At 34.6% G+C, this 12,807-nt stretch overlaps 1 protein-coding gene across 4 annotated transcripts in view; it reads right to left on the bottom strand.

Annotated features, from left to right (window-relative positions):
- Window positions 1-12,807, bottom strand: part of DNAH12 (dynein axonemal heavy chain 12) — a 59,592-nt gene that overhangs the window by 12,350 nt on the left and 34,435 nt on the right. For all 4 annotated transcript variants that reach the window (XR_012058057.1, XM_030283356.4, XM_012572221.5 and 1 more), the window contains 17 exons: window positions 12,420-12,612; window positions 12,160-12,321; window positions 10,625-10,819; window positions 9,681-9,814; window positions 9,293-9,455; window positions 8,761-8,841; window positions 7,518-7,694; window positions 7,001-7,132; window positions 6,484-6,573; window positions 5,360-5,500; window positions 4,990-5,231; window positions 4,502-4,649; window positions 3,469-3,614; window positions 2,855-3,069; window positions 1,732-1,924; window positions 658-850; window positions 55-227 (listed from right to left, as the gene is read on the bottom strand). Coding sequence is in view for 3 of the 4 variants with exons in the window: in XM_030283356.4 (XP_030139216.4) it covers window positions 55-227; window positions 658-850; window positions 1,732-1,924; window positions 2,855-3,069; window positions 3,469-3,614; window positions 4,502-4,649; window positions 4,990-5,231; window positions 5,360-5,500; window positions 6,484-6,573; window positions 7,001-7,132; window positions 7,518-7,694; window positions 8,761-8,841; window positions 9,293-9,455; window positions 9,681-9,814; window positions 10,625-10,819; window positions 12,160-12,321; window positions 12,420-12,612 (2,778 nt within the window). In the remaining variant the exon portion in view is untranslated. The remainder of the gene's footprint in view (window positions 1-54; window positions 228-657; window positions 851-1,731; window positions 1,925-2,854; window positions 3,070-3,468; window positions 3,615-4,501; window positions 4,650-4,989; window positions 5,232-5,359; window positions 5,501-6,483; window positions 6,574-7,000; window positions 7,133-7,517; window positions 7,695-8,760; window positions 8,842-9,292; window positions 9,456-9,680; window positions 9,815-10,624; window positions 10,820-12,159; window positions 12,322-12,419; window positions 12,613-12,807) is intronic.

Below are 12,807 nucleotides of genomic sequence, written 5' to 3'. Positions count from 1 at the left end.
TTCATAAGAAGAGAATGAAACCCCCTTATATTCTGCAGACAGAAAATGCTTTACCTGTCATGAATGGAGCTGATGTAGAGGTTGACAAACCAGATGAGGGAGTACTGGTACATGGGGTCGATGTTGGCCAGATCTGCAATGCTGAAGAACAGCACGGCCGAGTGCTGCGCCACAGGCCGGTACGCCTCCCGCGACTCTGCGATCTTCAGCTCCGTCTTCTCTGCAATCTGCACATCAACAGCAGGGGACAAACAACAGCTTCTAATAGTCTTGATACTCTTCATATTCTACAAAAATATCACTACTTAATAACATTCCCAAAATAGCTCCATACAGGACTGTAACACCAGAGTAACACAACTTTTCTGCTCCAGAAGGCACCATCCCAGTAGGTAAAACAAGTACTTGGCCTTACCCCAGTTCTGCCTGATCTATTTGCCAGCACTACAGACACACATACTTTAAAACATTTTAAAGACTAAATAAACTACCTGTGAAGAATCTAGAACAGATCCACTTTTATTGCTCTTTCCATTTCACAAGTACAGAATTTGCTCCTTGTCCTATGCATCCAAATCAGAGACCTTCTGCTGTCTTCAAATTCTAACATTTAATTTCTCAGTATTATTGAGGGAAGCACACAAACATACTCCTTACCTGCTGTTTTCTTGTGATCTCATTAGCCATGACTTTGGCAGAATCCAAGACCTGGATGGCAGTCTCATCTTCCAGAATATCACCTTCAGATGACTCTAAAGTTTCTAAAATTTTCTTCTCAATTTCTTGTAGATTCTTTTTATTGGCTGCAGACTGAATAATGAGAGCATTTCTTTCTTCTTCTAAATCTGGCCTAATGAAGAAAACAAAACAAAAACCAAAGTCAGTCAATGTTCATCTTGCACTGGCTGCAATTACTCTCTCTCCCTACAGGAAGTTATTTGTGAATATTCTTTTCAGTTTAAGAAGGTTTTTGGTGTTTAACATCTATTTAAACTGGTGAGTATAGATTTCTTTGCATTACTTCTACTCAGTATTACATCATTATAGAAATGATGGTCTAATCTTTAATATCTTAGCATTTTGAAAATGGCAGTTCATCCTACTTTTCCTTTATTGTATTGCTGCGGCCTGGAAAAAAAACCACCAAGTGATACACAGAGCCAGTTTACTGCTGGAAACACTTCTGTTAGCAAACAGTTTACCCCAGTTACACAGACATGCCTGTCCAACCCAGATACTATTTTCTGTGCCTCTGTGAGGGCTCAGATATGAGCCATAATCAGTTTCAGAGGTATTTTGCATTTATTTAATACAAAATTAAAATGAAATCCTCATTCTTTTGCATCTTTGTCTGGCAGATCAATCACACTGAAAAAAATAACAGGAGTGATTCAAATAATATTTACAAAGTTTTCTAACATTCAAGGAATATTTCAGGAGAAAATTGCCATGAAAAAACAATGATTTCACATCTGCTGTTTTAATTAACTTGTGGACACATACCCCTAACACGTCCCTAATAAACTTTAATAATAAATAATAAATTAATAAAAATTATTATTAATACATTAATAATAAAATTTTAATAATAACATTTTAATTTAAAGCTGTTACTGAGCAACATTTATGCCATGCAACATCCATTCTTCTATACAATAAATTTATTTCCCATTTACTCAGAATTTTGCCATAAAATCCTTTAATGGCTGTTTACCATAAAGAGAGACTTACCTCTCTTCTGCTACAACAATACCTAGCAGCTGGTCTTCAAGTCCCTCTGGTGTTATCATAAAATTGAGTAATAAAACTTTTGTAGCAAGTTCAGGCATGTAGTGTGGATTTCTTAGTTTTGTGGTAATAAAAAACTTGAAATCACTGGAATACTCAATAGTGCTCTCACCAAGCCTGATACACTCCACACCTCCTGAAGTTAAGAAGAGAAACATTAGGAAAACTTATCTACTTCAATTATTAATAGGAAAAAATACTACTGTCATTAAATAAAAGCAAACTTCTCATAAATTACAAATTTCCCGAGAAGTAAAAATTACTAAATATATCTAATAGTCTGAAAAATTCTCACAGACTTCAATGAGGCCACTTATCACTCCCAGCAGATGAAATCAAGTCAATTTTATCATTACTGTACTTCTAGTTTGCATATAAAAAAACTAGAGATGGCAACAGAGACCTGTGGAATTATTCCCAAATAATCTATTCTTATAGGCTACTCTTCCCTTGAATTACTTGTCTGAAAGAGGAAACCACAAAGAAAAAAAGTGTTTGAGCTTTACTTTCCTTTTGCTTTTAATTCTGAACATGAAAACCAGTAAAGACAAACTAGGTAAGAAGGAAGGGAAAACATTTTTCTTTATGTGCACCCTTCTGTCATCTAACAGCAGGAAAAGATGAAAACCAAATTCATAGCTACTCGCTAAGTACAGTGAAAACTATGCCTTAAGCAAAATGTCTTGAAAGCTTTATTTGCTTTATTTGTGCAAAATTTAGCAAATATTATTGTTAGACTAAAACATATGAAAATTAACAAGCAAAACAATTTCACTGACAATGTTTCCTTCACAGAATTTCTTTAGTCTCCTAAGTCTGGTAAATAGTAATCTGTATGTAAAATAGTAAAATGTAAAAGGTTTTCACATTAAAACCATTTTCATGATAGGAAGGAATGACATTTATTAAAAAGTAAAACTTCAGGCTGTTGTGCAATGACCCTTCTCTTACCAGAGGCAGAACTAATGCAAGAATAGAGCAATATGAAAAAATCAGGTGGTGCCAGAGATTAGAAACAGAACATTAATGTCCTCTCTTCCGGGGTTCTAAATTAATTCTGCTGTACCTTGTTTAAATGTCTGTTTAAGCAGCAAAGGTTCAAGAGATGGGTCTAATTCTTCCCCAACATTTTCTAGCAGCAGTGGAGTCCCAAACTGAATGCAGTTCTCCACAGTTCTCATATAATCCGTGTCACTGATCTTGATAACATTCAGACGGTTGTCCTTCTCAAAATTCTTGATCCATTTATTTGCTTGACCTTGAGGATCAATCATTAATGGCCTAGAAAACACAGGACAGTTTTCTCAGTGCTTGCAGGCATTTTCCAAAATTTTAAACTATTTTACATGTTTCTGTATTAGACTGTTGAGAATAAATGATACAATTTAATTATGTTATTTTAAGATATCAGTGAATAATGGATGCATTGGTGTTTTACAATAATTTAAAAAGTAATAACAGAAACAGCTTTAAAAGTTGCAAAAAATGTTTAATGATTTTCATAAAATAACCAGAATACAGAATTCTTGTAAAATATTGTTGTACCTTTTCCCTGGAATATAAAGATTACATCCTTTTAAAATTATATTGCTCGACAGAAACTACACTGTTTCCAGATATACTCTTTTTTTAAAGTGGAAACTTGCTTGGATTTGAAAATTAAACCTTTTTGTCACTTACCAACGTCTTGAATTGTCAACAATGACCCCATTGTCTATAGAAAATACGTCAGTTGGCAAACCAGCAATATTCCAGGCTCTTATTTTTATTGGGTCACCAAGATTCTTGCTCAAAGAGAAATTCTCAGAACAAGGGATTTCTTTCTCCTGAAAAAGAGGGAAGAAAACCAAACAAAGTAAACATTTTTCTTTATTCTGTGTTTCTTTACGTCTTTATTAAATTCCACTTCAATCCAAAAATGACAATGTAAGTAAAAATAAAACCATAATTTCAATAATTAACTACATTTTCCCATTAAATATTTACTTGCTCATCAAATTTTTTAAGATTTGTCCAGTTTTTGGTACATTCATAATGTGTGAGGTTTGTTACATGAAGTTATGACTTAAGAAATTCATACACAGTTGGAAATATCTAATTATATCTGCCATTAAATCACTACAACAATCCAGTGATGATTTGTTACTGTTTCATGCATTTTTAAGTGTTTCCAAATAACTTATCAATTATTTATGAATTTATTTGATTTATGAATTATGGCATTCATATGCCATTAGGGTTAGGGGTTAGGGGTTAGGGTTAAGGTCAGGGTTAGGGTCAGGGTTCCTATGTTGGAAGTGTCCCTTTCTAAATCACACAATTAACCATCTAATTAACACTCAAATATTTGATGGTGTAAGTTATAGAATGTTTTGCATTACACATAATTGCATTTTAAATTTATTTATTTTATTTAAAGGAAAAATACAGAAAACAATGATATTTTTCTTCAGTAACAATCAAGCCTTATAAAATCAATGACAATCTCCTGTTTCTGATATGCTATTGTGGAGTAAAGTATAATTGTGGAGTAAATTCACTGATTTAATTATATTCAAATCTACGAAATATTGGATCAGCAGAATTTATCCCATTGGTTTACCCATGAGGTTCATTAGGCTAATATTAGGTAAATTACAAGGGATTTTTGGAGCCTTTTGCAGTAGTCTCAAAAAACCAAAACATTTATTTAACTCTAAGATAACCTTCTAACCTCACACAGTTTGCTCCAGTCTTTCGTACATTCTTGTCGGAATCCAGCAGTAAAAGCTCCCAGATACGCTATTACACCGGCTGATATCAGAATATCTCCTGTCAGATTATCATATTCCTCTTGAAGATCACATGCAGCTTGATTCCACCTATGACAAGCAGAAAAAAGTCATACTGAAACCTCCACATTAATGATATTGATGCTAAAAACCAACTTGGTTTTGTTCATCTTAGGTAAGAATAGGTGAAAAATATTACAATCTCATTCATGTATTCTATTCTCATTTTAAAAAGATTTCTCCTACAATTCTCCCAGTGTTGCTGCTCATATTTTTATGCTACAAACAACTAGGAATATTTCAAGGTGCTGGACATTCTTTAGTGTTACAGTCCTCAGACAGAAACACAGCATTAAAGGCTTAGAGAATGTAATTTCAAATTCTATTTCCACAGTGGTTGTTTTATCTGACATTTGAACTCTAAACTGACCTTGTTTTCTCTCCACCAAGGCCTCCAATCAACTTCTCTGCTCGTTCCAGTTTTTTAGCACACATATCAACCTGGAATTCCAAACGAGCCTTTTCTTCTGTCTTTTCAGTGAAGGTTTGTTGCAAAGCAGCCAAGCGGCCTTCAACTTCTGCCAGTTCTCCTCTCTTCCGATTTAACAGTTCCATTGTCACTGCCAAGGACTCCTCTGCCTCTTTTAAACGTTCTTTTTTGGGCTCAATCTCCTAATCAATTACAACCAATCCACAAATGCTTTAGTACATTTTTGTAACTTTATTATTAAATACAATGCTTAGGGTGAATACACAGAGCAAAGGAAGATAGCACCAAGGGGCAAGGATCGAAACCACACCTTTGATACCCTGTGAAAGACTTCCATTCCCTTAATCCATTTGCATAAACCCTCTGCTGCTGAGGAAGCTTTAGCCACCACTTGTGGATCAAACTCTGGATTAGTGAGATATTCAGTCCGAATCTTCTGCATGACAGCTTCCTGGGTAACAAAAGCATTATAGCTCATCAGACCTCATGGATGACACTTCAAAATTGAACTGATTCATTGCCATTTCTCTACACAATGAAATAAGAAAGAACTATTCCATGTTAATTGTTGTAGAAATCACTGCTCATTTGATTATTTTGATCTTCCTATCGTGTTTCATAGCCTTTTCCTATTTTCATTCTAAATCTACCCTTACACTTTCTAATCATGCATTTGCTGTATCTTCCATGTAGCAGCTCCATAAGTGCTCAGAGCATTACAGACACATAGAAACCTTAATTTACAGTACCTCTTATGCAAAACACACCAATTCCATTATTTGCTATCTTTTTCTCAATACACAACTTTGGGGACACTATAAAAATGTATTTCTCCTAATATAATACAAAATGTAATTGCTTGTGCTTACTTTTGGGGATCAGTATTATAAAGGGAAAAACATATTCTAGCAAGGACAAAGCATATTCAATTTCCAATTAATTCAGCAAAGGGCAAGAGTCACACCCTTGGATAATAAGACCTTTGGGAGAAAAGATCATATTTGAAAGGTTATATAGCTAGTACATTTCTGCATTTATTGTATATCTGCCAGTATAACTAAGAAAATATTACCCATTTTCTCATCATTCATTCATTCATTTAATCAAAAATAATACAATTAGAAAAAGATGTTAAGAAAGGCAGCAACTGTCAGTCAATTATAAAAAGAAATTTATAATGCTGAATGGTTGATCTAGTAAAACTAGCAAACAAAAAGGCATAGGAAGGTTGGGCATAGATCAAATGTCCATTGGTTCCAGCGAAAAACCCCAGTCAACTCCCAAAACAGAATATGTGAAATGAGGCTAAAAGGACACAGGCTCAGAAGAAACTGATTGATTTGGACAAATAATGTCGCCAGTAAAGTGTTTTCTAATTTTACTTTTTTTGGTCTGCAAGAAAGCATCTGGTAAAAATTACTGAAAAAGTCTTACCGGAATGGGTTTCTCAGAACAGGCTTTCAATTCCTTTAAGAAATTTATGTTGCCAAGCATTTTCTGGCTTACACCCCAATAATCCCAAATCTACAAAAGATAGTAGGAAATACCTTTTCAAGCTTTAAAACAAATACACATAGGAAAAATACAAACTTCATTTAATTAAAATTCATGAATATTTAATACTGACAATCTGGTATCTCCTTGAGATGCCAATAAAGCAGAAAGTCTGTCAAATCAAATGTTTCCTTCCAATCATACTTTCAGTCAAAAAGTAAACAGTGTCTTGGGGAAGTTAGGTATTATCTATTCTCAAGAAATGTGTAAGGCAAATTAAATCTGGCACATTAAAAAAATTGAAAAATAAGGAATTCTTAAGGTTTTCAGTAAAATCCTTGGCAGAGGCTGTAAGTACTTGCCTACTTTAATGGACCTTAGGTTATCTTGTTTCTTGGATAAGTGTTGGAAAGAACACTAATTACATTTTATTTCAGACTATTGTCTGCCGTTTTACCTTGCCTCCAGATCCTGAAGGATCTGCAATTCTTTCAGGTTTTTTTTCTCTTATGACACAGACAGCAGCCATGACAAGTTTGACACCAGATGGAGGATTTTTCATTGTTTTGACAACTGCTATATCAGAAGGCTAAAATAAAAAAATACGTTAAGTATTATGTCTTTCTCAGCACTCAGTAGATGAACTGATAGAAAAAAGGAGGAATTATAACACCATTACCAATGAACATAAGTGGTAACAGAGGACTTTTAGAAGGGATGATACAATGTTACCATCACGATTAATAATATCCATCAATATCCTCTATGCTGAGAAAAAAAAATTAAATAAATGCCAACAAACAAATTAGTAAAGTAAATTAATGATTGAATAAAATAATGTTTTAAAAATTCCTGGTCAGAATATTTTTGATACACTTTTGTGTCATCTAAGATATATCTTATTCTTCTAAATTCCTACTTCATTTTAGAGAGTTACATATCACTTTCAAATGTTTAAATTGAGATCAGCTTGCCTTCAAAGTGTCAAGGGCACCAATTGCAGCCTCCATGACAGGTAATGCCTCTGCCAGATCACTCTCACATTCATTTTTCAGTGCCTGAGCTTCTTCAGCTTTTGCTGTAGCAATTTCTTCATCCACTTTAACAATTTTTCTTTTTTCTTCTACTTCTGCAGATTCTACTTCTATAATCTAAAGAAAAACCATGAGAGGGCTTTATTTATATTATGCCATGAATGATCATATAAACTGAAATGATCTACTATAGAACTTACAGAATACTGTAAAATATAAAGAGAGCTTTGAAGTTTTTCATATGTTAACATAATTTCAATTTATGTTAAGGGAATAATTTCTTAGCATATTGCAACATCATTATGGAGTTTTAACAGTAGATAAAGTGCATGATGGCAGATTACTCTCAAAAAAAAGCTATTTAAAATATGTTTGAAGTTCAGGAGAAGCTCCTCATATCTGTGCATCATGCTGTAACTAAAATGGATGGGCTTTTACAGGGAGTTTTAGCATCATAGTTTGGAACACTGGCTATTGAAATTTATTTTCTTTTCAGGGATAAGTCAAGCCTTTATCCAACTCCCTTTGCAATTCTAGGGAAGTGACATTCAGTTTTCTTAGAGGCAGAAGATATATCACTGTATCTGTAAAACCACTTAGGAATCAAAAACAAGTGTGCAACATGTCAATTAAATCATGGTTTTTGGTGATGCAACAGTCACATACTGGATAAGTAAGTGTGTATTTTCATATACTGGAATTTTCAAAACACCCAAGATTTTTGATCCTAAATCCCACTAAATTCCCATGAAATTAACTGGGTTTAGGATCATTTTACAAATCAATCATATAATCCCTGTGCATGCACAGACAGATTGTGCAAAAGTGTACTTGTTTGTTTTGTCATATCTGGCACCATGGAAAAACTATTCGAGGTTTTCACAACGTTTGTGAATCAACTTGGGAAACTTGATTTAATCACTATTAGCATGAAAGCTCCTCTAACATCCTTCAGCATGGAGCTTAGGCAATCACTGTATATCCTTAGAATGTATTTTATATAAAGAAAGAAATTTTATTTCTATTCTAAGGCTATAAACAGTTTCAGAATACTGGAAACCTCTGTAAACTGGAGTGAGCTCAAAAACCTCAATTCAACTCCTACTTTCTCAAAATCACACATCAATGAAATAAGACAAATTCTTACATTAAAAGCCACAAAGCTGTATTTGTATAACTCTACCTTCATCATGCTTGCATTTTCCACTTTAGCCTCTTCCAGTTTGGGCTGCAGCTCAATTAATTCTACTTTCATCCTACCAACCTATGCACATACAAAAGAGTCAGATGGGATCCAGAAGGGTCAAGCACAATTTCCAGCAATTACTTTAAGACCTAGATTTTTCCTAATGACTAATTTATTGATAGAAGGATGTAACATTCAGTTTCAAATCAAAACATTCCCCAGACATATTTTCATCTCATACATATAATGTCTAATTTTAAGAACTATGATCACTTACTGTCACCTGTTAACCAACAAGGAAATGACAGCTCTGTTCATATACTGCTTAACAATATATGCTTAGAGAGGTATGGCTTTAGCACCAGTTCTGTGATTGCAGGAAAGAAAAGGCAAAATACATCAGTTAGTTTTACTGCTGAAGATTGAGCTAAAAAAAATCTGAAGTAGCACTTTTGACTGACGTCTCCAGAAAAAGACCTGCATTTGACAAACATTTCCTAATTTCAGTTCCGTATTTGTTGTAACTCACCTGTGACTCAGCAAAAGCTAGTTTATCTAGCCCATTCACATATTTCTTCTTGGCTTTCATTACACTGTCTCGTTTCTCAGTAAGAAGTCTCTGAAATGCAGCAATAAGCTCAAGATAAGAAGTAGGAGTTACATAATTGTGGCGTCCCAGACTTTGTAAAAACCTATTAAAAAATTAAAAAAAAGAAAGAGTAACTTAAATTTGGATTTATTTTTTAGTTTATCATTAACAAAGTTATATAACTGTTTGACAGGAATTAACAATTTCAATGATTTTATATAATTTTTATGAAGGCAAATAGTTTTGTTAACTTCTAATATATAAATGAGTAGCATTGAAACTCGGTCACCTAATACTATATGATTGTTTGCAAAAGCCACAGACTGACCTTTCAGAGAGTGACAAAACTGAAGTATGAAAGTATTTACAGATGGGCACAACTGCCTGACGCTCAGTGTCTGTGAGCTGAAGTGTTTCTAAGAACTTACTAGCCACACGTTCAAGGGCATCTTCAGGCCAAGGCTGAGGGAGAAGTGAGGAAGAAAGAATTTGTATAATTCAGCTGTTGTCAGTCTTCAAATGTTACAATCAAGTTTTACCATTCAAACCACCAGAATGAGGCACACTAGTCCCAGCTGTGTCTCAAGAACAATGAACTGATAAAAGGGTTGGTTAGCTCAGGCAACAAGGTCACCACCCATGAAATAGTTTCTGGCAATTCCTGGTTGATCTTCTAGCTCAAAGCTACACAGTAACATTCCACCCAAACAGTTCTGTGTCCATTCAGACTTTGGCAGAGAAGAATTAATTTACATCAGCATTGGGTCAAGCTATAGAGCTAACTGTGCTTTACTGAGAGCAATACTGCCTACATTGATACTATTTCCCCAAGTTTCATTCTGCTATAAAAGAAAGATCTACTGATAAGCAACAGGATTTATATTTGCTAGTTGTTCCTACAATTGATGACCTGCTTAATAGGCAGCCACAATTAAGATAATTTTACAGTCACAATGAAATGGTTTCTCTAGTCCTTTAAAACATACATATTATGTAATAAAATTACAAATTTCCATCATCAAACCAAGACTATTTGTACTTCAGAAATGTGTATCAACAAAATTTACCTTTATTTAGATGTAGAAATGTTGAGATCACACATCAAAGAACTCCCAAAACATTACAGAAAAGACTTATGCAATTTTAAAAATTTGAAAAACAAGGAGTACTTCTACAAGGAAGACAAAAGAAAACCTAATGGCCCTTAGAAATATAGAGTGTTAGAGAGCTGAACCAGATTTTTGAGGAACTAACATAAATATTTTCCCATACCTGGAACCAATCAATAGTACAGCAGTTGATGAGCGACGGAAACTGTCTCAGACGATTGCGAAAAGCGTCTCCAATTGGGCTGAATGCCACCACAATGTGGAGGTTTTCTTTGCAGAAGTTCACAAAAAGTGCATACAAGGCCAAGGGACTGAGTTCTTCATCTTTATCACCAGCCTGAACTGCTGCACGAACACCCTTAGGAATAATACATAGCATAAAAAATGTTACATAAATTCTCATTAAGCACACCTGAAGTTCTATTGCAATCCTATTAATGGTAGCATCACCAGGAAATTAAATTTTTTAGTGGAAATGAAACAGGCAAAATAAAGTAGAAAACCAGAACAAGCAGTAAATATTGCCTGAGAACAGGACTGGACTATTTATCTGCGACCCTTTCAGCACTAGAAAGTGTTCCAGAAATTATCATCTGCTGCTCTGAGCAACACACAGTAGATCATAACAATAGAGTTAAAGAAGAGTTCTTTGGAGGGAGCAGACTTAAATGAGTAAAAACCAACTTTGCTCCAGCTGGCACACTGTGGATGGCTACCAAGTTCCAGCATATACCCTCTGAACATGCTCACACAAACTGTAAAATTGGAAAAGAGACATATTATTTTAATATTGTCACTATATACCTGGTAAGAATTAAATAGTAATAGAAAAAAATCAGAAGAATTATAATCTAGCTCCTTTGAAAAATACATGAATCCAGGTATCAACATGCTCTGTAACTTAAATGCAAGAAAAACCAGTAGTAACATCTATCAACTGATACAGATATTATAATAAAGAACATTTGTGTGTGTACTAAGAGCCACTTTGAAAATCAGCTAGCAGCATACCTACTTAATTTAGTAAAAACATCACAGAGATAAGGAGATAGCGCAGCATACAGTTCCAAATATTGTTTGCTAACATTACGTTTCCAACTTGATGTATATAAATATTGATGCCTCTCCCTCCCAAATTGTGACTGCTATTGTGAAAATCCAAGCCTGATTTTAGTTAATTTTGTTTTTAATTTGCCTGAGTATATTGCAAACTTACTTCTGAGCCTAAAGTCATGGAGCAGCTCTGCCTCTGAATAGAAATGTCAGGACTATGAAATTCTGTCTAACAGTTCCCTAGTGCCCCAGAGAATAGGAGCCTATAGAGAAAGGTAGGCCATGTGTTCCAATAAAAATGTCACATCTTTGCACTTCAGTGATCAATGAAAACATTACGATGCACAATCTCGTCCTACACAATACACTCCAAAAATAACTACAACCACAGGGTATTCATGAACAATGCAAGTTCTCTACATGCACAACTTGATGTGTTTGTGAACAGAGCGCTAGGTCAGAATTAAAGCTTTCAGCTGGCATTAATTACTCCATTCGTTTACTAAGTTGATTTATCTAAAAAGTCTCAAAAACAAATCACAGAATTAGTACAATAAGTACAAATGTCCAAAAGTCACATTTTACACTGAACTGACCAAGTAGATTAAAAGGGAGGTGAAATTAAAAGAGAGTTTCTAAAGATACCTCTATAATTTCTTGTTTTTCATCTGCTGCAAAAAGATTGGGAACCTCTCCTGTGTTGAGGACACTGTCAATATCTTCTAAAAAACTTTCTTCTTTAATTTGTGTGTCTGTGATTAGAAATACAGTTTTCAAGCCTTTAACACCTGCATTCCTCAGAAGTCTCTGAAAATTCAAGACAGTTAAAATTGTATGTTCCAAAACAAAATTGCACGTTACAAAACAAAATTAAGTAAAATTGTAGACAGGTTATTAATACTCACTTTGAGATCTTCCCTCCACTCATTTGTACCATAGGTCTTAGAAATCTCTGGTTGAAAAACACACATTCTTGCCATGAAGGCTGCCAGGCGGGTCAGAGACTGCCGCCCGCTTCCTCCCATTCCAACCAGCAGAGCGTTCCCCCCAGACTGCTTCAGGATGCGGCTCAACCGAGACAAATGCTCCAACATGTACCTGCATTGGGAACACACTGATCACCCAAAGAGCAGAAATACATGGATATCTATGCACCCATAAATCCGGGAAACAAATCAAGGAGTAGCATGTCCAAAACAAATTTCTGAATGCAGGGTGGGGTGGGGTAGAGAGGAAGAGGAAGAAAGAGCATGAACCACAAAATAAAGTAAAACTTATAATTCTTCTATTATA

Source organism: Taeniopygia guttata, chromosome 12 (genome assembly GCF_048771995.1).
Source record: "Taeniopygia guttata chromosome 12, bTaeGut7.mat, whole genome shotgun sequence".
In the NCBI taxonomy this organism is placed as follows: domain Eukaryota; kingdom Metazoa; phylum Chordata; class Aves; order Passeriformes; family Estrildidae; genus Taeniopygia; species Taeniopygia guttata.
The sequence above is the reverse complement of the archived record's forward strand: the minus strand, read 5'-3'. Positions and strand labels throughout refer to the sequence as shown.